The sequence below is a fragment of the Quercus robur genome, chromosome 8 (assembly GCF_932294415.1).
Source record: "Quercus robur chromosome 8, dhQueRobu3.1, whole genome shotgun sequence".
Taxonomy (NCBI): Eukaryota; Viridiplantae; Streptophyta; class Magnoliopsida; order Fagales; family Fagaceae; genus Quercus; species Quercus robur.
The window spans coordinates 58947314-58971005 of NC_065541.1; the positions used below are offsets into that span (position 1 = coordinate 58947314).

At 33.8% G+C, this 23692-nt stretch overlaps 3 protein-coding genes and 1 long non-coding RNA gene across 6 annotated transcripts in view; 1 reads left to right on the plus strand and 3 right to left on the minus strand.

Moving 5' to 3' along the window:
- Positions 1–312: 312 nt before the first annotated feature.
- LOC126697310 (putative pentatricopeptide repeat-containing protein At1g53330) lies at positions 313–2506 on the minus strand. Its single transcript, XM_050394252.1, has one exon. The coding sequence runs from the start codon at positions 2489–2491 to the stop codon at positions 992–994; it is 1500 nt and encodes a 499-aa protein (XP_050250209.1). The 5' UTR covers positions 2492–2506; the 3' UTR covers positions 313–991.
- A 2220-nt stretch (positions 2507–4726) lies between these two features.
- Positions 4727–5635, minus strand: LOC126696543 (uncharacterized). Its single transcript, XM_050393261.1, has one exon. It carries the CDS (start codon positions 5633–5635, stop codon positions 4727–4729), a length of 909 nt encoding a protein of 302 aa, XP_050249218.1.
- Positions 5636–7681: 2046 nt separating this feature from the next.
- Positions 7682–23692, minus strand: part of LOC126697312 (probable inositol oxygenase) — a 28870-nt gene continuing 12859 nt past the window's right edge. The window contains exons 1-11 of one of the 3 annotated variants that reach the window (XM_050394254.1): positions 9971–10042; positions 9763–9841; positions 9584–9662; positions 9286–9490; positions 9024–9083; positions 8883–8935; positions 8669–8791; positions 8469–8538; positions 8289–8367; positions 8021–8102; positions 7682–7924 (exon numbers count right to left, since the gene is read on the minus strand). In XM_050394254.1, the coding sequence (XP_050250211.1) occupies positions 7898–7924; positions 8021–8102; positions 8289–8367; positions 8469–8538; positions 8669–8791; positions 8883–8935; positions 9024–9083; positions 9286–9490; positions 9584–9662; positions 9763–9841; positions 9971–9998 (885 nt within the window). In that variant the 5' untranslated portion in view covers positions 9999–10042 and the 3' untranslated portion in view covers positions 7682–7897. Of the gene's footprint in view, positions 7925–8020; positions 8103–8288; positions 8368–8468; positions 8539–8668; positions 8792–8882; positions 8936–9023; positions 9084–9285; positions 9491–9583; positions 9663–9762; positions 9842–9970; positions 10043–23692 lie in introns of those variants that run through there. The other 2 variants (XM_050394255.1, XM_050394256.1) reach the window with 2 other exon arrangements.
- On the plus strand, positions 10885–13611 carry LOC126697313 (uncharacterized). The gene is made up of 2 exons (XR_007646182.1): positions 10885–11196; positions 12097–13611. It is a non-coding gene; the product is annotated as an uncharacterized LOC126697313 (long non-coding RNA).

Below are 23692 nucleotides of genomic sequence, written 5' to 3' on the forward strand. Positions count from 1 at the left end.
GGGAAAGCTTTCTAAGAAACCAAATTATTTCAAAGAGGGAAGAGGTATAAAATAAGCAAAGACAAAGAAGGAAGGAAAAAGAGCCAAAGAGAAGAAAAAGGAGAGAATCTCCAAGGACTCAGGAGTTGGAGATAATTAACAACACAAGAACAGTAATTTTCTTTTAAAAAAATTAAACTCCAATCCGAGTCTCCAATAAAAAAGAAAAAAAAAAAAAAAATCAAGGACAAAAAACTAAAGGCAAGCTGTCTGGAAGAAGCAGAATGCGGCCTTGGTGTTCATAGTTCAGTTACACATAACGCATAATCCTCAAACAGATTCAAGAGAAAAGCACGCATAGTTCTAAAGATACATTAAAACACTCCCACATGTGGTGAGTGAAGAGTCACTGTAACTATTCTACTCTGCTCTCCACAAATGACCTAAAAAACTGAAATGATAAGGCATCTCCATTTGTAAGGCCTTTCAAATCCTGAAAACCAGAGAAAGAGAGTCATTATCAAGAGGAACATTGCTAACAAATGATATCACTAGTCTCCATAGCAATTGGGATCAGTTAGTACAACTTTCCAATGAATTCTACCTTGAAGCTTCAATATATATACATATGCAAGTACTAAAACGCGTACAAAGTGGTGATTTGGGCCTGCTGGCAATGAGAGATATTCCATGAAATTGCCACCTTAGGATTTAAAGCAAAATTAGTTCTCCAACGTAATGCCATTGTTGTCTCTCAGTGATTTTGATGGAAAGATGTATAGCCTCAGAGAACATTAAGAATGCAATACGGAAATCACTTAGCTCCATTGCAGCCCAAATAGTACAAGAAACTATTGCAAGACTGAACGTATTGAGTGGCATAGAGAAACTTCTAAGCACAATTAAATTAAGTCTGAAATTCATCATCCATGAGAAGATAGAAGAAATTAAGAAGCAAGTATTTAATTGGAAAAAGAAAATGCACGCTTAAGCTGATCAGCACAGCAAAAAATTATGGCATTACCAAAGTATCAATAATGTCAGAGGAATTTGACAGCTTATTTTTCTTGCATGCCATGTTAACTGCCATCTTCCAGGTATCCACACCAATAAAATTTCCTTTTCCTAGACTATCCAATACAGACATTAACAACTCCAAATTAACTTCATGACACAACCTATCAACAAGTATATTTACACTTGCAAGACGAGGCACAAAACGTTTGAATATCATTTCATCTAAAATAAATGCTGCTTCCTTGAACTGCCTACAATCACAAAGCCCATCAAAAAGTGTCCGGTACGACACCACATCAGGAGGAAAGCCACGTCTCGGCATATCTTCAAGCAAATCTCTTGCTTCACTCCATTTCCCCTCCTTACACAATCCACCAATTATTACATTATAGCTAATAACATCTGGCTTACACCCCTTCTCTACCATCTCATCCAAAATTCTAAATGCTGCTTCAGAATTCCTCTCCTTACAAAACCCACTAATCATCGCATTATAAGTCACCGTATCAGGCATGCACCCAAAGCCTTTCATTTCCTCCAAAAGCCCCAAAGCCTCTTCTTTCCTCCCAACCTCAAAAAGCACACTAATCAAAGTAGAATACACTGCTGAGTTCAATTTCAACTTGTTTCTCACCATCTCCTCCTTAAGCTTAAAAGCCAAACTCAATTTACCTATCCCACAAACCCCTTTAATCAATGAGGTATAAACAAACGCATTAGGCATAACACCATAAACTCTCATCATATCATTTTTCAACTTAAAAGCGTCTTCCAACCTAAAGTTCAAACAAAGCTGATGAATCAAAGTCCCGAAAGTCACCACACTGGGACAAACACCTCTCCTCTGCATTTCATCGAACACGTACCGCGCATCCTCCAACCTACCACTCCTACAACAAGCCTTAATCAATATATTATACGTACAAACATCTGGGGCTCCATATTTATGAAAACCCAGAAACATTTCTCTCAGTTTGCGAAATTCTCCACAGTTACAGAGCCCATTCAGGAGCGAATTGAGAGATTTAACAGTCCGGTGGCAACGAAAATCGGGCATTCGAAAAAACGTGTGGATAGCTCGGTCGGGGAGGCGGGCTCGGGCGTAGAAGGAGATGACATTGCAGAAGATGATTTCGGTGGGAGAGAAGCGAGTTTCGTGTTTGAGCTGGTCGAGAATTTGCTCCATTTCGTCGAACATTTTGGCTCGGCCAAGCTTGGTGATGATGAGGTCGTAGGAGACGAGGGGGTAGCGGAATGGCTTTGCCTTGGTGGGATTAGCGTTAGAGTTAGAGTTAGAGTTTGGGTTTTGGAAGAGGTGGAGAGCAAGGTTTGGGTCCTTTTGGAGGCGAAGGAGAGAGGAGATCCTGAAGGGAGAGATGGGTTTTACTTTTACAGGGTTCATTTTTTGGGGTTTTAATGGAAGATCATGCTTAGTACTGATACTTCTTAAGTAGTACAAGCTGCCTAAAAACACTTTTATATGTCTGTTTTTCATTTTCTATCTGAGAGAGAATTTACGACAAAGAAAAAAAAAAGGGGGAGCAAAGACCGGGAAGATAATTATTTTCAAATTTATACTTCCAAAAGTAATTATTAGAAAATATAAAAATAAAAAAATTTAGAGAGTTTCAAGCGTCTATTCTTTATTATCAACTAGTGTGTAGTTCTTTGTATATGCATGAATACAATTAAAAATAATTATAATTATAGGGTTTAAAATATACTCTTTTTTACATAGAAAATGTACAAATTATATATGATATTAGCTTACACATTTTTTAAACCATACATTTTTAAAATATGTAATATATAATTTAGAATTTAATTGGTTTTAGACTTTTCGATTTTTACACCCAATAATTCACTTGCGACAAAAATAAAAAACTTAGGCTGCGTTTGTTTCAATGGAAAACTAAAATCAAAAAACATTTTACACCTGGGTCTATGTTTGGCAACACCTGAAAATAAAGTCAAACTAAAAATAGAATTCAGTTTGATTGGTAAAAGACACTTGCTAACTTGTAAATCATTTCCGTTCCCATTTTACCTTTAAATGCTTTACGGAATTTACTCACTCCTCACACACTCCTCTCACACACGCACCAACCTCATTTCAGCTCCAGCCCACGCACCAACCTTAACTCAACCCACAGTTTGACGCCAAACTCTGGTTGCCTAGCCAAGCCAAGGCCAGCCCAGATCGTGTTGCCCCCACCGTCGCCTAGATTGCATTGCCCCACCGCCCATATCGCGCCACCTAGCCAAGCCAAGGCCAGCCCAAATCGCACCGCCCCACTGCCCAGATCACGCCGCCCCACTGCCTTCCTCTTTTTTCTCTTTTCTTCCTCAACTCTTCTTCTCCCTCTTGCTCAACGTCACCGATCTAGCCACCCTCGACCACCAGCCTACTCCACTCCACTCCCAAACCCACCCGATCTGGCCGCTGCCGTCCTCCATCCACATCGATCTCTCTCTTTCCCGATCTATCTCTTGTTCCCTCAATCTCTCCCTTTTTCTTGCTCCTTCTCCCACTGATATATCATGTATATGTTCTAAATATGTTTTTGTTTTGATTTTTGGTTGTGTTAAAAGTGTATATTTTGAAATTTTCTGATATGAATTTGTTTGGAAGTTGAGAAAATGTGAAAAATTTGTAGGAAAATAGCATTTTCAGAATGTTACCAAACATTGGAAATCGTTTTCCGAACTATTTTCCATTACAAAACCAAACGCTCGGATTTTAATTTCTTTACGGGAATTCATTTTCCTCTGCATTCATTTTACACTCGGAATTCGATTTATATCAAACCAAACACAGCCTTAGATGGACACATGGTGGAAAAGTATACTCCAATTGAAATCTAATCTAGAATCTAATTGGATTTGAACTCTTCGATTTTTACACTCAATAATTCACTTGGCACAAAATTAAAAATTAAATGGGACATTGGCACAAAATTGAGAATTTAATTAAAATCTAATTGAATTTTCTCTAAATTTGGATATTAATAGATATATAGATTATCGAAAATGCTTTTATCATCAAATTTCGACACAGATCGATTTTTGATGTAACCAATCTCCGATCTCTTGTTCAACCAATGAGTTGAGTTAACAAATCCAGGTCTCTATATCAATATAACTAGTAGTTGTTTTGCTAAAACTATTGGCTAGCTTTTACACGTGCTATAAGAAAGCAACATGTAGCTATATAGAGCCCCTAAGCAAGAAGGAAGCTGGAAGCGGATCACATCCTTTTAATATACTTTTTTCACGATATCCAATTGGGAACAATTTATCTAGTTTTTTTGCTAAAATTTTTTTGTTAAAAGTGTGCTTAAGTACATTTATATCTTGAAAGTGTGCTTAAGTATACTTATTTTTCATGATTGCTCTTTATCATTAGTTTAAGACATCAATTGATTTTTTATATAGACTGAATTCAACACTCTTTTCTCATTCAACCCGAATTTTTTATTTTTTATTTTTATTAGTAAACATATTTTTTTTCTCAACGTAGTTAATATATATCCCAAAATAAATTTAAAAATGTAGTTAATTTTCCTAAACATAAAATCAATTTTTTTTTAAGGGTGGGGGTTTACCTTTTTCTTTATAGGTAATTATAGAATATTTTTGGAGTTTTGAGAAATGTATATTCATTTCACTTACATAAATAATAGTGAGTCTAACTTTTTTTTTAAGAGGCCGCCCCTAAAAAGCCAGGGGCTCATGTATTATTGATAGTTTTTGCAGAATACACAGCAAAAGAAGATAGAGGAACTTCCTCCATCCAAGTACAAAAAGGAGGAAAATTACATGCTGTTCTTGCAAGGCTATGTGCTACCATGTTCCCTTGTCTGCGAGTGTGTTGGATTATCACGCACCTGAACTGAGCCGCCACTGCCTTAATGTCAGAGACAATGTGACCAAAGGATGTTGCAGAGTAGTCATCACATTTCATGGCTCTAATTGCAATTTCAGAGTCTCCTTCTAGGATGACTTTATCAAAACCAAGTTCATTGGCAAAGATGAAAGCCTTCCGCGCTGCTAACACTTCCACCATCTCCACAAAAGTGGGCAGCAGAATAACTTGTGTTGATGCAGCCATAACTAGACCATGGTCGTTTCGAATGATGGAGCCTAAACCAGCTTTCGCTTGCTCCTTGAAAACAGCCCCGTCGAAGTTGATTTTGAACCATTCCGAGGGGGGTGGATTCCATTTGATGGGGGTTCGGATAGGAGGGGGTTTTGGAGGCGTGGCGGTGGCGAGTTGAAATTCATGAAGAGCGTCTCTGGCCCTTGAGTTAAGCAGCTTCAGGTCCACCACCTCCTCACCCAATCTCAGCTTATTTCTTCTGAACCAAATCTGATCAACTAGCATTGCAAAAAAGTACGTATTGTGGGGCTGCTCCAAACATGTTTTAAACACATCCAGAAAGGTCAAGCATTCTTGTTTTTCGTTTTTCAAAGTCTCAAAATGTACTTTCCAAACCTCTTTTAGCTTTGGGCAAGACCAGAAGGCGTGGAAGGTGGACTTCAGCTCTGTTTCACAGACTTCGCAAGTAGGATTAGTGAGGACCTTTCTATGAGTGAGATTTTCCCGGGTTGGCAGTGCATCCTTTGTAGCTCGCCACATCAGTGTTTTGGTTCTGTTAGGGATCTTAAGATTCCAAAGGCCCTTCCAAGTGTTCTTAGACTGAGGTATATTTGAGGTTCCACCGGGGGAAATAAAATTTTCATTTACCAGGAGGCTATAATCGGCCTTGACTGAATATAGCCCATTCGAATTGCTTGGCTAAAATAGCTTGTCATCAGCTTCCATGATGCTTATGGGTATTGATTTTTTCAACCTGGATTCATGTGGCATGAAGTTATTACTAATTGCATCTGTAATCCATGATCTACTCTCCTTATCAATCAGAACTGAAACTTGTTCATCACTACCCAAGAAGGATGGAAAGGATTGAACTTTAGAGTTTTGAGGGTCAGGCAGCCAACTGTTTTTGAAGATAAGAATGTTCTCGCCGTTCCCCACTCTCCATTGAGCCCCCTTTTTAATGACATCCCGACTTTTGAGAATACTCTTCCAAGCAAAGGAACCTTTATCTTCCTTCGCCTCAAATATACTACTATTGGGAAAGAACTTTGCTTTGAAGAACTTGTGGAAAAGAGAGGTTTTATCCTCGAGAAGCCGCCACACTTGTTTTGCTAGCATTGTATCATTGAATTTTTGTAATTCCTTGAAACCCATACCACCAAGGTCTTTTGGAAGAATAGTGAATCTAACTAATTAATTTATAATAGGACTTATTATTCATGTGACTATTTTTTATAAGTTTTTCTCTATATGATATTATAAAATTTGGGAAATTAAATGGTGTTTTAGTATGCAAATATTGTAATTAAAGTCTGTTGAAGTCCTTAAATTTCATACAATGAATTTCCTACCCCTCCTAAACAAACCAAAAAAAAAAAAAAAAAAATTCTTAATGGACAAAATCCATACGCGTTAAAACCAGAATCCAAACATTAAGGCAGTATAGTGGTATACAATCATAAAACTGTCTTGTAAACCACGTTTTTGGTCCAGCCCTCTTATTGTCTCCCTAGTCAAAAAAAAAAAAAAAAAAAAAAAAAATCCTGTTCAGTTTCATGATTAACACTTGTCTTAAAATATATAAAAATAGAACTAGATAAACACAAACCCTTTTTTATTTATTGGGATACTATGGGACAAAATTTAGTTTCAAAATTGGTTGTAGTCTAAGGTTACAACTTTACTCAATATCATTAACATTACTACATAATTCGAAAATCTAATCGTTGGATTGCATGTTCTTTACGCTCTTAATATACATCAAATTTTGTTCCAATCGGATATTATTTACTATATGATTTGATGGTGATCAACAACAAGTAATCTTCGTCCATAATGGTCGTCCAAGACCAGTAACGTCCAAGAGAGTCTTCAAAAAAGAGAAAAAATGAATATGTACTACAAACATAAAATAAGGACATCCAAGCATGTCATCAATCATCCAAAAAGGACCTGGTTGTCCAAAGAGAACATGGTTTTCCATATCATGAGAAGGTATGGACGACTAATAAACGCTTAGCAAATTCCTAAACATTTTCCATAATTTCGAATGGTTAGACCTTTAACCCTTATCTCAGAACGTGGAGTAAATTCCCCAAAATTCGCTTCACTTTTCCCACTAAGTTCGCACATCTCCTAAGATATTAGTGGCACCTAACAAGTAGATCCACTCTAAACTCTTTATAAAAAGGATCAGGCCTCATCCAACCAAGTTAAGTTCTACTATTTATCCACTCACTATACTTGTGTTCTAGAGAGAAAACTAATTTAACTATTGGAGGGTCCTTGGCCAGTTCATCTCGGTCACATTCGATAGTCTCTTCCTTTGTTTTCAAGTCATCCAACCGTTGAAACCCAGAGCATTCAGTCTACTGATTTTCGAGCATCATCATGATCTATAAGATTATATTTTATGCATAATTTTAAACTATAAAAAAAAAATGCAATTTAAACAATTTATTGATAACATAGTTGTGGGGGAGGATACTTTCAACAAATTTCATGTTAAAGGAAGGGTAAAAAAAGTGCAATTTAAACAATTCATTTTTTATATATTTCATTGTTGAAAAACTTATTTCTACTGCTGCAGTAGTGAAAGAAAGGATTAAAACTTATTTCTTGCTAATGTGGGACTGCATTATTAATATTTTACAAATTTCTTAGTACTAATTACAGAAATTTGTAGTACATATATAAATAAAATTAACATTGCCAATTGAAAGCAAGTACAACTAAAAGTATGGCAGGCAGCCTAAAGTCGGATCCTTTCCCTTAATGCAGTATGCCTTCCAACCTCAAGGATTACCATCTGAGCTTTTTTGGGAAGTACTGCAAAAAGAAAGAAAGAAAAAAAAATCCAATTTTAGTAAAGAAAAAAAACGTGTTTAAAATTACCGAAGCACAGAATTTTGCACTGGTACACACCTTTTTTATGAGGGATTCATAGTACGGTTTAACTTTTTCAACGTCAATATGAACGTTGCTCTTACTATAGAGATCATATTTGCTGTTATTTTGTACAATACAATAAAATCAGTTTAGTTGTCACAATCAGCTGAACAAAAATTGAATAATTGGTGGGGAAAAACACTGATGCTCACAATCAGCTCAATGAGAAATGAATAGTTGTTGGGGAAGAACAGGAGTAAGAAAGAAAAAAATGTACAAACTAAACAGCAAAATGGAAGCTTACTTGAATGTTAGAACCCACTTCAGATTCTCTCTGTCCTCCTCATTCATTAGGTATTTATATGCTCCTTCCGTATGCATTGCTACGTGATGGACAGATAAAACTCATTTTATTGTATAAAAACAATTCGAGAATATTAACTATTTTTCAAATTTAAAGGAAAAGATAAAGAATAATACTTACGGTAAAATGAGTGATATCGGATGGTAAATAATGCAGCTGATGGTAGAGTAGTTCCATTTGCCTTGGCCACCTAAGGATTTGGAAACAATGTTATTACTATTATGATTGTTATTTTGGAATAACATATTGTGGAAATTTCAATATGAAAATCTTATTAAAGATTTTTCATTAAAAATTCATTGAAGGTTCAGAGGATATACCATGTACATGTAATCGTCATGCCCCCATGACATCAGCACATTTTCCAGTCCACATCCTTCAGAGTAGACTCCAAGTTTAGTGTTGTAGGCAGGATTGTTGTAATCTGGATTTTCCTTGAAATACTGCAATGCAAAAGATTCGAAGAAATTTCTTTCAATTGACTGACTATATATAATCATGTCAAACATAATTAACTAATGTTTTTGAGAAGACCTTGTGATAAACAATCGATTCGTCAAAGGCACAACCAACAGGATGCGTATCTCCTGCGACATCAGAATTCATCATCAGATTGAAATGACTCGAAATAGGAGAAATATATTAACATTTATTTGGTCTAAGAACATTTCTTACCTACAACAGCCCACTGGGGAAGCGATCCAAATTTAGAATGGTAAAGAACCTTTCCAACATCTGAAATCCATGCAAGAATCAATTATCAAGTTGTTTTATGTAAACTTGAATATATAGGGCCAAGTGTGTGTAGTGATTATTTGATATTATGAATAAGAGCATAGAGCCACTAAGTTACACATATACAATTACACATTCAAAGAACTTATATTTTGCATGTTAGCCTTAGAACAGAAACTAGGAGTGTGCATAGGGTATTTACCATGAATAAGGGCAGTCAAGTGCATCCAATCTTCATTAGGATAATCTTTTCTTATGGCTTCTGCCGACTGCAGCAAATGCTGAATCTGAGGTTCCTCCAGGTCAGGGTCACTTTCATCCACAAAACTGTCAAGGAGTTCAATGGCTTCCCATATGGACATCTCTGCTTTGTTCAACTTTGCATACTCTTCCCTTGTCTTCTTTACCTGCATTTGCATTGAAAGTTTCATATATCAAATTGAAACTATGAAGTCCTAAAGTTTAATATTTAAACATTAACTTATTGAAAGTGTACTTACAAAATCATATGTTTGGTTAATATGATTCAACCGATAGGTATTCTCCACAATGCTTAGCCTCACAGTTGATTCATAATCCCTACCGCACATTTTGACACAATTCATTGAATGAGAAACTACACCATTTATGAAAATCACCTGATCTTATAAACAAAGATTGTGGAAGAAAATGTCAAAACCTGAATGATTGGCCAAAGGCATTGGATTCTGGCACAACAAATCCATCTGATGCATCTTTTGGTATTGCATTCTCTGACACTTATATTTTCAAACAAAAGAACACAAAATTTAGACTCCAATTGAACTAAGCTTATAGACTTATAATAAAATAAAAATTATTGACATTCATAGACAAAAGGGAGAAGGAAACAATAATCAAAGCAGTACCAGGTGCTTGGTTCTCAACGGAAATCATCTTGTTCCCACTTATAAACTCAGAACAAGGCAAACAAAGCAAAGACAAATACCTTTGAAAGGCCTCGGTCAGATTTATAGGTAAATAATAAGTCCTCAACTGAAAATAGACCAGGCTTGGACTCCTTAACTGCAAATTTTCATTATCCTAGAGTTAATTTTTTCAAACAAATTTTACCTTAAAATAACTTGTTTCTGTAAGAGTATTGAATGGTCAATCTTTATCTTCATTTTAGCCATGTGACCAAATTTCTAATGCTTTGGTTGTTTCGTTGCCAAAAACACGCATTGAGTCAACTTTGTGGATAATCACATCCTATTTTGAGTAATGCAAAAAACTATTCTAAGATATGGATGACAAGCAATCCAGTCATGGCCAACTCCCTACTGATGTCTTTGGCCACGGGTGTAACACCTCGACCCAATTTTTATAATTAAACTATTTGTTTAAGTGGTTAAGTATTATTAATATTTTAAGCCACTTACTTACAAAAATTAATATAAGAGTATTTAATAAGCATATTATTTTATAATGCCATTGAATGAGAATTGTAAAGATTATAAATTATTGAATGACCATTTTTATTATATATATATGCACACACACTAATTATGTACAAAACTATATTAAGTGGTTAAGTTATGAGATACATACATACATACATACATACATATATATATAGTTGTGGTGTTTTAACTATGTATGATGCATGAGTTATTATAGAACATATATGCTCTTTTAATGTGATAGATATAACTTTATAAAGGTAAGGATATATGTATATGTGTGTGTGTAAAGTGATGTTATTCTTTGTAAATGAGTGTGAATGCAAAGAAAAAAAATAAGTGTGAATGCAAAGAATATATATATATATATATATAAGTGTGAATGCAAGAAAGTTGAAAGTGGGTGTGATTTTCTTCCCTAGCATCCCACGTATCCCACCCCAATTTGTCCACATTTCTTATCTTCTTTTTGTGCCCCAAAAGTCTCCTTCTTATCCTATTTTGCTGGCCGCCTCAGACCAGAAAGTCCAGCTCCTTTACTTCTTTCTCTATTCCTCTTTCTGTGTTCTTCTTTCTCTCTTCTTCCTTTGCTTCTACACGGCAGCCCTCCCTGTCTCACCAACACAAAATATCCCTCTCTAAAGAAGAAATTAAAAGGTTAACACTAAAATTTCAGCTTCAAATTGTTGGGGGTAAGTAATCAAAACTTTATTTGTTTATCCCTACTTCCTTAACCTCTATTCTGATTTTATAGGCTGAATTATGATTCTGTTTTAGTGATTTGAGGGTTTGATGATATTATGGTTTATTTAATGTTCAATAACATATTTTAGTATGTTTATTATAGGTATAAAAATACCCAAATGAAATTAAGACCTATTGCTATTTGTTGATGATTTTGTAAGAATATGTACTGAAGCTGTCACTGTGACAGATTCTGTGTTCATGCATGTTAAATTATGTATTAAATTGTATATAGTGAATTTGGATGCTAGGGATAATTCCTATGAAACCTAAGACACTTATGGTTGTTATTGAATTGGTCTCACAGCATTTGGATTAATATAAAAATAATGGTTTAATTTATAAGTTGCATGAAATTCTGTCGGGACAGATTTGAGTACGTGTCTTGTATGATTTTTAATAAATCATGGGTTTGTGCTTTGGCTCCTAAATTTTTATGGTATATACTGGACATACATGGGAGTAGTTATATAAAATTTCATGACAATTGGATGTGTTTGGACAGCCCGTTTGTATTTTACAAATGGAGCATACACTGCTGGAACGAGCAGTGAACAACATATGCTACACCCGATTTTGTAGATTTAATTCTCGAGTTAGGGTGTATATTTTGAGCTATAATTTAATAAGCTCATCCTTTGGTATGTTTGAAGCATATATAAATTTTTTGGATTGGTTTCTCCATGGTTTGGCTGCAAATGTGTTTGATGATTGTATCATATGTTTTGGGGAACTTTATGTGATGGGAATTAGGATTTCCTTGATTCTAAGAGATAGGCTTTGAGATGAATGTGTACGTCTATGACAAGGAAATTATGGATAGTAATAAGCTTTGATTTATGATTTAGGTGTTACCAGTATCCAGGTCTAAGCTCCTTCGACTTTAGGCTCTCGGTTCCTCTGTTTTCAGGTAAGGGATAAGTTATATGGGCATTTGGTAAGTCATGAGGTTATTTTAAAGTATATTATGCATTAAAATGTTTCTGATTAGAGATATGACATGTAATCATTATTCTGACAAAGATATGTTTGTGAGCTTTCGAAAAACTTATGCATATGATTTAAGCATATTGATGCTATTATTGATTCCACGAACATGATGTTTAAAGAAAAGAATGGAAATGTTATTATCATGAAATGTCATGCAAAACAAGAAATTTCAGTATGATGTAAAGTATGAAATGTTTTCGGGTTATGTCCTCTGGTAATCTGAACTCTGTCAGTAGGGGTTAATTACTGACTTTCCATGGAAAATGTTATATGATTGGCCATTAAGTGGGACTGGCTCTGCTGTACCCGCCCCTTGTTGGTTACGGTCAACTTGTGGGGGAAGCCAACCTACCCCCATGGTTGAAAGATATGTATTATGATGTAATCTCGGGAATACTTGGCATTGTGGGGAATGCTGGATGCCTAGCACTGTGGTGCTAGAAGCCTCCCAAATAAGTACAGACTTATCAGATATGGGCTAACCAATAAGTTATTTATGAACAGCTATGTCATGTTATTAATCATGAGAGAATTATTTTGTTTAAATGCATTGTGAAAAGTAAAAGCTCTCATGGCAAGAATAAGTTTCTGATGAAAAGAAAAGCTATTCATTAGAGATAAAAGTTTCTGAAGTTCTGTTGTACTATAGAGATAAAGCTTTTGATGAAAGTACAAGTTATGTTTAAAAGTTATCAGATACCTGTTCTTTATGAAATGTTAAGTTTTATGACTATGAAAGTTATAATATTTTTGGGAAAATGTTTATAAAGAAAGATTTTCTTATGGGGTCAAGATGTTTCTAGTTTAATGCAAAGTCGCTATTTATCTGATTTAAGTTAAAATAATTATTTTGTAATGAGAATATATATTTATATATATATATATATATATGGTGACTTTGTAGGAAATGAAAGAAGTTTAATCTGAAAGGTTTTAGTAATATTAACCCGATAAGAAAAAGGAGAACAATTATTTTCTATGAAGAACGTATAAGCTATTATGAATAGTATAAAATACTATGCATGAAAAGATGTTCTCCTGTTCGAATATTCATAGAATGAAATGATCTTATTTACATGCATCCTTATTGAATTCTCATATATCTTACCTTTACTGAGCTGTGTAGCTCATCCCTTCTACTCTTTCGGTTAGCAGGTTTTATTTTGGAGTAAAGGGAGCCTTAGTCGAGTTTTGGAAGGAGCTGGTTTTAGTTTGATGTGTATAGATCCTAAATTAGTAATTTGATGTTTAGCTTTGTAGTATTGTGTATTTTAGGATCTAATGAAAGTGTGTACCTTAAAGTATTAAGAGATGTATTATGTGAAAATCCGAATTTGAACAAGTGGTGAATTATGTTATTCTTTGGAGTACAATGTAGATGCTATGAATGTCAAGTGAAAGGTTATATCATTTAAGTAAAGAAACAAAAATGAAAAGAATGAGGAAAGCTTTTGTAAAAGTTTTCAAAAAGTTAAGTTGGTTCTTGTTAATATCAGGTTTAGGCTTGATATTAGCATGCCGGTCATGGTCACAAATCCGGGTACTGGGTTTGGGGCGTGACAATGGGTGTCTGGGTTTGGAGCAGACCAAAGATAAATCAAAGAGACAAAGAGTGAGAGAACAATGGACAAAGAGAGGGATTAAATTGATGTTGTGATGTTGGTGACTAAGAAAATTTGATGTTGGGTTGGGTAACTTGGGTTCGTGGGGTTGGGATTGGGGTTTGGTGTCGAGGATTGTGATAAAAAATTTTAAAACTGAGAATTGAGAAATTTTAAAGTTTCAGTTTAAATCAAATTTGTATTTTCAGTTTAAATTAAAATTAAGAAATGGTGAAAAACACATTTTCGTCCCTACATTTTCACGCGATTTCCATTTTGGTCCCTAAGTTTTTTTTTTACCGCTTTTAGTCCCTATTTAGAAAAACGCCTTCCGTTTTAGTCCTTTCCATCAGTGCCGTTAGGGCACTGACCTATGTGGCAAACGGAATTATTAAAATAATAATAAAAAATTTTATTTTGTTATTAAAAAATGCCAAGTCAGCATTTAAATTTTAAAAAATAATTTATTGATTTTAATTAAATAAAAAAAATAAAAAACAGAAATAAAAATAAAAAATCACATTAATTGAGATTGAAGTGTGTCTTGAGCAAGAACACCAAGAACACAATCCTAGATCCAAGAACACAAACCCAGATATTAAAAAAAAAAAAAAAAATAGAGAACGAACTAGACATCAAGAGATTGAACCAAGAAGATGAAAGATCTGGATTTTAATCACAGAATGAGGACTTGGATTTGAACACACAGCCAAAAGGATAATCAATTTTATTCAAGCTAACAACTAAATAAACAAAAACTGATAGAAAATTCATATTATTTAACCTCCAAACAAGTCTTTGACGGTGGTGCTTGTAAATTACAAAACACACCTCGTACTCAGCATTGCAGTGGTGCTGGTAAATAGCTTGGAGAAAATGGCAGCGGTCGAACAAGGGCTTGATATCGCCACCAGTGGTAGCAAAAGTCACGGCGGCATGGTGTAACCTCTCGAGCTCGGAATGTATAGCCTTGTGAAAGAACAAAAAGATTAGGATCGGGGCTTAAGCGACAAGTTCTTCAAACAAGTCTTTGACGGTGTGGGCTTCCTAGCTTTCACTGGTCTCGCCATTACCGCCACGCCTCCACCACCGTCTCGGTGTTGCAGGCCCGGAAATGGCGTCCCCATTCCGAATCAGATTTCTCTGGGTTTTGGCTTTTTGTTTTTGTTTTTGTTAAATGGGTTTTTGCGCTTTCAACGTGAATCGGAGTTTGGGGCAAAGAGTTTGTTCAAATCCAGGATCTTGCTCTATGATTAAAACACAGATCTTTCATCTTCTTAGTTTAATCTCTTGATGTCTAGTTCATTCTCTTTTTTTTTTTTTTTTTTTTTTTTTTATAAATTTTCTGGGTTCGTGTTCTTGATTTGGGGTTGTGTTCTTTGTTGTTTTTGGGTTTGTGCTGGTTTTATTTAAATTTTCTGGGTTCGTGTTCTTGATTTGAGGTTGTGTTCTTTGTTGTTTTTGGGTTTGTGCTGGTTTATTTAAATTTTCTGGGTTTGTGTTCTTGATTTGGGGTTGTGTTCTTTGTTGTTTTTGGGTTTGTGCTGGTTTTATTTAAATTTTCTGGGTTCGTGTTCTTGATTTGGGGTTGTGTTCTTTGTTGTTTTTGGGTTTGTGTTGGTTTTATTTTAATTTTTTGGGTTTGTGTTTTGTGTTTGTTTTTACGTTTAATTCTTTGTTCGGGTTTAATTTGAAGTTGTTTGTGATTTTTGGATTTTAATTTTGTGTTCTTAGATCTGAGGTTGTGTTCTTGTTGTTCTTGCTCAAGACACATTTCAATCTCAATTAATGTGATTTTTTATTTTTATTTCTGTTTTTTATTTAATTAAAATCAATAGATTATTTTTTAAAATTTAAATGCTGACTTGGCATTTTTTAATAACAAAATAAAATTTATTATTATTATTTTAGTAATTCCGTTTGCCACATAGGTCAGTGCCCTAACGGCACTGACGGAAAGGACTAAAACGGAAGGCGTTTTTCTAAATAGGGACTAAAAGCGGTAAAAAAAAAACTTAGGGACCAAAATGGAAATCGCATGAAAATGTAGGGACGAAAATGTGTTTTTCGCCTTAAGAAATTAAAGGTTTTTTTTTTAATTAGATTTAAAGTTTTTTTAATTAAGTTTAAATACTTTGGTCTGGTTTTTTTTTTTTTTTTTTTTTTTTTTTTTTTTTTTTAATTAATTTAAATGCTGACATGGCATTTAAAAATGTCAAATAATTTTTTTAATAATATTTTAACGGTCACGTCAGCACCAATGTCAGTAGGGCATTTCGTTAGACACGTAGGATTTTTCCGTTGGTTGCCTAACGGCAAGGACTATTGTAAAAACAATTTTCTTTTTTTGGGGATGACATTAGTAATGAAAGTAATTTAGGGACCAAAATAGGAATTGACCCAAAATGTAAGGATCAAAAGTGCATTTTTGTCTTGATTTTTATTCGTCTATTCCCACTTTACCAAAATCACCTGTTTTTTTGTACCATGTTAAATCATACAGTAGAAATATGACTACTATAGTAAGAGCAAAGCTCAGATAGATGTTACAAAATTCAAGGTGTATTATCTCCCTCCTGACAAAATAAAAGTACAAGAAAAGAGGAAAAATAGGTAAAAACTGTAAAATAAGGTCACATTCCTAATTGAAAAGGTGAGCACTTGGTTGGTAATTTTGTTCAAATTTAAAGCATTTTGCTTCAAAACTAAGAAAGAGGTAATATACAACATTAATATGTAAAAGACAGCATTTTGATATACAACATTTTGCTTCAAAACTATGAAGACGGAATCATATGTCAAAGACAACAGTAATATACAACATTCTTCTCAGAATTTGATTGATTGTACAAATTTTGAGCCTTTCTAACCACTATTGAATACTACAAAACTTATGCCTTCCTAACTACTCTTGAGCAATGCAAAATTTGTGCCTGGAGCCTTCTTAACTACCATGTATACCGTGCAAATATCTATGAATATATCCATTTAATAAAAAAGGAAGAATGATTAGGAAAGCTGAGAGCCACTTGAATCTGATTATGCCAGGACCTCAATTGAACTATTCTCTTTTCTTTGTCAGAAAGTCAGTAATTGCTAAAAATTTCTTCTGTGCATTCTTTCTTGTTCGAAAGTCAAGGTAATGAAGGGATTAAGATCCTCTAGAGTTATTAGGAATTCCATATTGGAGTTATCCTAAGAACTCTAGAGGATCCTAATCTAGTAAAGAAGTTGGTGTCTTAGTGTTGTCAAACTCTAGAAGACAATCCTGAGGCACTAGTGAATTATGTTTTGGTCAGCTCAGCTCACTCTTCTAACCCTCTTGCAATCCCTAGATAGTGAAGGCCCTCTCATTCTACGACTCTTGAATCTACTCTTGTTAGATTTTCCCCCACTGAGCTTGCCAATTTCCATTTCTTTCATTTTCATGGTCGATGCCTCTTCCATAGAGCTTACATTTCTGTTGTTGGCATTCCTTCCTTCATGTTGATTATTGTTCTGTTTTTCATTTCCAGAACATAGTTGAGTTAGACACAGTATATTAGAAAAAAAGGGGAGTATAATTTAAGAACAATCTAGCATTGTAAATGGGCTTCCATCTAATTTTGACAGCCCTAAGAAATTGAAAGAAAGAAATTTTATTGACTCTTAAACTTGATCCTATTAGTTTTAGTGATAGCTCCAATGGTTTGACAGTCCCATTTAAAATGGACTTATGCCTTATATTTTTAAAATACAGTTTTGGGCATCCTAATACCCTAAGCCTTCTTGCATTTGATTACTGTCCCCAGAAAACACATAAATTTGACACAGCATGGCAAATGTATAACTATTCAGGAGTAATTAAGATAATTTAAAGCATTTATTCAAATCTCACTTCGCAAAATGGAGTGGATCCATCCTTAATGCGAGACTATTTACTTGATTTCAGGAACATGTCATGTCCAAATTTGGTTTCTTTTTGAAGCACCAGCAAAATTTCTTCTTCTTGCTCAAATTTTTGAGCTACATCTTCCATTGCTGATATGTCCTCCCTCAAGAAAATGGTACATTTTTCCCCACATGAACAATTAAGCAAATCAATATCTGTGTCACAAGATTAAAATTAGTAAAACCAATGTCATAATAGATTAATCAGGTGTCTAAGCAAATCAATTCTGGTCTAAAAGTGCACTTGTATTTTGCAAAGTACAAGTGCATACTTTCAACAAAAAGTTTTAGCGAAAAGCTAGATAAGTTATTCCCGACAAATTTCATAAAACCCAGCTCTGATCAAATGTCTTGTATCTCAAAGTCTTTGTTATAAATATAATGAGAATTTTCTTTATTATTAGTTTATATTCCTTGGCTGACAGAGTCCACGCCGTCTCATGTGATTTATCAGGTCCTCATCGCCGTGCTTTTGACTAGTTTTTCATCTGATTTTCTTCAAGTCTTGCTTATCAAGCCCATGCTGTAGACTAGAAGAAATATGTTTGATTTTTTTAACAAGCTGTACTATATTATAGGAGTTGTTCAAACTTATGTAAGGTATAACATATAAATTTAAATTTTCTTTAAAAAAAAAAAAAAAAACTAAATTCAAATACACTACTTGGATTTGGGTCTAGTTGTAAAAACATCTCATGGAGTTTCAATTTTTTCTTATAACTTCCTAAAATTTATTTATCAGCCAAATTGACTTCTGAAGACTAACTTTCATTAGCTTTTATGGATGGAAAAATCATGTGACCATTGTGTGATCAGTGACACAAATTGGTTGGTAAGTCCTATTAATGTGATAATGTGCTGGTCACTTCATTTTATCAACCATAAAATCTAACGAAATTAATTAAGTCTCATATACTTATGAAAATTGATATAAATCGATATGGAATTGGTTCTGATCCTAGATTTTTTCAAAAAACACCAGATCTCTTGGGTGGATTTTGGAACAGAATTATATTAGAGCAAAGTTCAAAATTTTTTAATGCCTTATATGTATTTTTATTCGAAATAAAACTTTTTAGAAATTTCACCCCTAATAAGATTACAACTATGTTATACAAATATTATAATAGTCATACTCTTTTTTTTTTTTTTTTTTTTTGAGAAACCAATAACAATCCTACTGAATTCATTATTTTGTGAAATTTAATAATGTAGGACAATTCTTTAATGCCTCTTATACAATTATGTTTAGGGTATGTTGTTAAATAACATTCATCATAAAATACCTATTTCATAGACTTTTTCCTCAAATATTTTGTCAAGCCCCAAAATTAAATACCATTCCATTTGTTACAATAAATAAGATCATTACTTTCTAAACTTCTTCCCTTTGAATTAACTCATGCTTGAGATAATTCTGCTTAGTGGAATAGTGCTAGCATTGTCATACTTGTAACAATGCTTAATTGAAATATCATAAAACTCAATTCTGGCCAGTAGTTCAATAACATTGCAAGCCTCGGTTATAAAGAAAATTCTCTCCTCCCTACTAATTGTAACAATTATTAAAATACAAAAAACAAAACAAGCTTTGTGGTACTTCTAATAATTGAGATATTCTACGTGGAACTTTTGAGTTGAGCTTTGATTACTAGTTGGCTAGCTCTCCGAAGAATTTTCCTACCTAGCTTGAAAGCTATGACTGGGAAATGTAGGGAGATTCTGGCCTTTTACCCTTGATTTTTTAAAAAAATTGGCAATATGCCCCTGTTTGCAAACTATATAGGAACGTGCCCCTGTTTCGATACTCGATTATCCTAAAATCGAGTTCAATTAAATACTCGATTTGTAGAAAATCGAGTTATACCCGATCAAACTTAAAAAATGTATAAAAAGAAAAAAAAATTGCATGGAACTCGAGTTTCAGGAAATCGAGTTCCATGCAAAAAAAAAATTTATAAGTGTGATCGCCCCATATTTAAGGAGACCTATAGTGGCGTTTTTAAGCCCTATAGTGACGTTTTAAAGCACTATAGCGGCGTTTTCCTGCAAAATTTTTTATAAGTGTAATCGCCCTGTTCTGGGAGCCCTATAGTGGCGTTTTTAAGCCCTATAGTGACATTTTAGGGCCATATAGCGGCGTTTTCCTGCAAAATTTTTTTATAACTCCCCATACCAAGTTCAAGGGGCACTATAGTGACGTTTTTAAGCCCTATAGTGACGTTTTGGAACTCGACTTCCCTAAAATCGAGCTCCATGCTTTTTTTTTTTTTTTTTTTTTTTTTTTTTTTTTTTTTTTTTTTTTCGGCATAACTCGATTTTCTATGAATCGAGTATTTCATTGAAACTCGATTTTAAGTTAATCGAGTATCGAAACAGGGGCATATCCCTATATAGTTTCGAAATAGGGGCATATTGCTAAATTTTTTAAAAAATTAAGGGCAAAAGGCTAGAATCTCCGGAAATGTAGGTGAGGAAGTAAGCTTGCAACTGGTAAAGGGTAAAAGGGCTTCTCTATCTATTAGACCATTACCGTTGCTCCATGTAATACCATTAAGAAGATGAGTTACTTTCATCACGGATTCTCGATCCAAATTTTCATATAAACTAACCGGTAGATTGTGAAATCATTAGTAATTACTAATTATTATCTAATAATTGCTTTTAACAGCTTCAATGCCAAAACTATCACGTCGCAGAAATGTAAACTCAAAATCTTGCCCACGTAGTTTCTATAAACTCAAATTATGTTCACAAAGTAAACATTCAATATCATATTTGAGTGACAAAGCAGTGGTACTTTCTATATGTACTTTCTATATGTACAAATCAAGGAACCTTTATCTTCCTTCGCCTCAAATATACTACTATTGGGAAAGAATTTTGCTTTGAAGAACTTGTGGAAAAGAGAGGTTTTATCCTCAAGAAGCCGCCACACTTGTTTTGCTAGCATTGTATCATTGAATTTTTGTAATTCCTTGAAACCCATACCACCAAGGTCTTTTGGAAGAATAGTGAATCTAACTAATTAATTTATAATAGGACTTATTATTCATGTGACTATTTTTTATAAGTTTTTCTCTATATGATATTATAAAATTTGGGAAATTAAATGGTGTTTTAGTATGCAAATATTGTAATTAAAGTCTGTTGAAGTCCTTAAATTTCATACAATGAATTTCCTACCCCTCCTAAACAAACCAAAAAAAAAAAAAAAAAAAAAAAAAAATCTTAATGGACAAAATCCATACGCGTTAAAACCAGAATCCAAACATTAAGGCAGTATAGTGGTATACAATCATAAAACTGTCTTGTAAACCACGTTTTTGGTCCAGCCCTCTTATTGTCTCCCTAGTCAAAAAAAAAAAAAAAAACAAAAAATCCTGTTCAGTTTCATGATTAACACTTGTCTTAAAATATATAAAAATAGAACTAGATAAACACAAACCCTTTTTTATTTATTGGGATACTATGAGACAAAATTTAGTTTCAAAATTGGTTGTAGTATAAGGTTACAACTTTACTCAATATCATTAACATTACTACATAATTCGAAAATCTAATCGTTGGATTGCATGTTCTTTACGCACTTAATATACATCAAATTTTGTTCCAATCGGATATTATTTACTATATGATTTGATGGTGATCAACAACAAGTAATCTTCGTCCATAATGGTCGTCCAAGACCAGTAACGTCCAAGAGAGTCTTCAAAAAAGAGAAAAAATGAATATGTACTACAAACATAAAATAAGGACATCCAAGCATGTCATTAGTCATCCAAAAAGGACCTAGTTGTCCAAAGAGAACATGGTTTTCCATATCATCAGAAGGTATGGACGACTAATAAACACTTAGCAAATTTCTAAACATTTTCCATAATTTCGAATGGTTAGACCTTTAACCCTTATCTCAGAACGTGGAGTAAATTCCCCAAAATTCGCTTCACTTTTCCCACTAAGTTCGCACATCTCCTAAGATATTAGTGGCACCTAACAAGTAGATCCACTCCAAACTCTTTATAAAAAGGATCAGGCCTCATCCAACCAAGTTAAGTTCTACTATTTATCCACTCACTATACTTGTGTTCTAGAGAGAAAACTAATTTAACTATTGGAGGGTCCTTGGCCAGTTCATCTCGGTCACATTCGATAGTCTCTTCCTTTGTTTTCAAGTCATCCAACCGTTGAAACCCAGAGCATTCAGTCTACTGGTTTTCGAGCATCATCATGATCTATAAGATTATATTCTATGCATAATTTTAAACTAAAAAAAAAATGCAATTTAAACAATTTATTGATAACATAGTTGTGGGGGAGGATACTTTCAACAAATTTCATGTTAAAGGAAGGGTAAAAAAAGTGCAATTTAAACAATTCATTTTTTATATATTTCATTGTTGAAAAACTTATTTCTACTGCTGCAGTAGTGAAAGGAAGGATTAAAACTTATTTCTTGCTAATGTGGGACTGCATTATTAATATTTTACAAATTTCTTAGTACTGATTATAGATATTTGTAGTACATATATAAATAAAATTAACATTGCCAATTGAAAGCAAGTACAACTAAAAGTATGGCAGGCAGCCTAAAGTCGGATCCTTTCCCTTAATGCAGTATGCCTTCCAACCTCAAGGATTACCATCTAAGCTTTTTTGGGAAGTACTGCAAAAAGAAAGAAAGAAAAAAAAAATCCAATTTTAGTAAAGAAAAAAAAAGTGTTTAAAATTACAGAAGCACAGAATTTTGCACTGGTACACACCTTTTTTATGAGGGATTCATAGTACGGTTTAACTTTTTCAACGTCAATATGAACGTTGCTCTTACTATAGAGATCATATTTGCTGTTATTTTGTACAATACAATAAAATCAGTTTAATTGTCACAATCAGCTGAACAAAAATTGAATAATTGGTGGGGAAAAACACTGATGCTCACAATCAGCTCAATGAGAAATGAACAGTTGTTGGGGAAGAACAGGAGTAAGAAAGAAAAAAATGTACAAACTAAACAGCAAAATGGAAGCTTACTTGAATGTTAGAACCCACTTCAGATTCTCTCTGTCCTCCTCATTCATTAGGTATTTATATGCTCCTTCCGTATGCATTGCTACGTGATGGACAGATAAAACTCATTTTATTGTATAAAAACAATTCGAGAATATTAACTATTTTTCAAATTTAAAGGAAAAGATAAAGAATAATACTTATGGTAAAATGAGTGATATCGGATGGTAAATAATGCAGCTGATGGTAGAGTAGTTCCATTTGCCTTGGCCACCTAAGGATTTGGAAACAATGTTATTACTATTATGATTGTTATTTTGGAATAACATATTGTGGAAATTTCAATATGAAAATCTTATTAAAGATTTTTCATTAAAAATTCATTGAAGGCTCAGAGGATATACCATGTACATGTAATCGTCATGCCCCCATGACATCAGCACATTTTCCAGTCCACATCCTTCGGAGTAGACTCCAAGTTTAGTGTTGTAGGCAGGATTGTTGTAATCTGGATTTTCCTTGAAATACTGCAATGCAAAAGATTCGAAGAAATTTCTTTCAATTGACTGACTATATATAATCATGTCAAACATAATTACTCGAAACAGGGGAAATATATTAACATTTATTTGGTCTAAGAACATTTCTTACCTACAACAGCCCACTGGGGAAGCGATCCAAATTTAGAATGGTAAAGAACCTTTCCAACATCTGAAATCCATGCAAGAATCAATTATCAAGTTGTTTTATGTAAACTTGAATATATAGGGCCAAGTGTGTGCAGTGATTATCTGATATTATGAATAAGAGCATAGAGCCACTAAGTTACACATATACAATTAAACATTCAAAGAACTTATATTTTGCATGTTAGCCTTAGAACAAAAACTAGGAGTGTGCATTGGGTATTTACCAT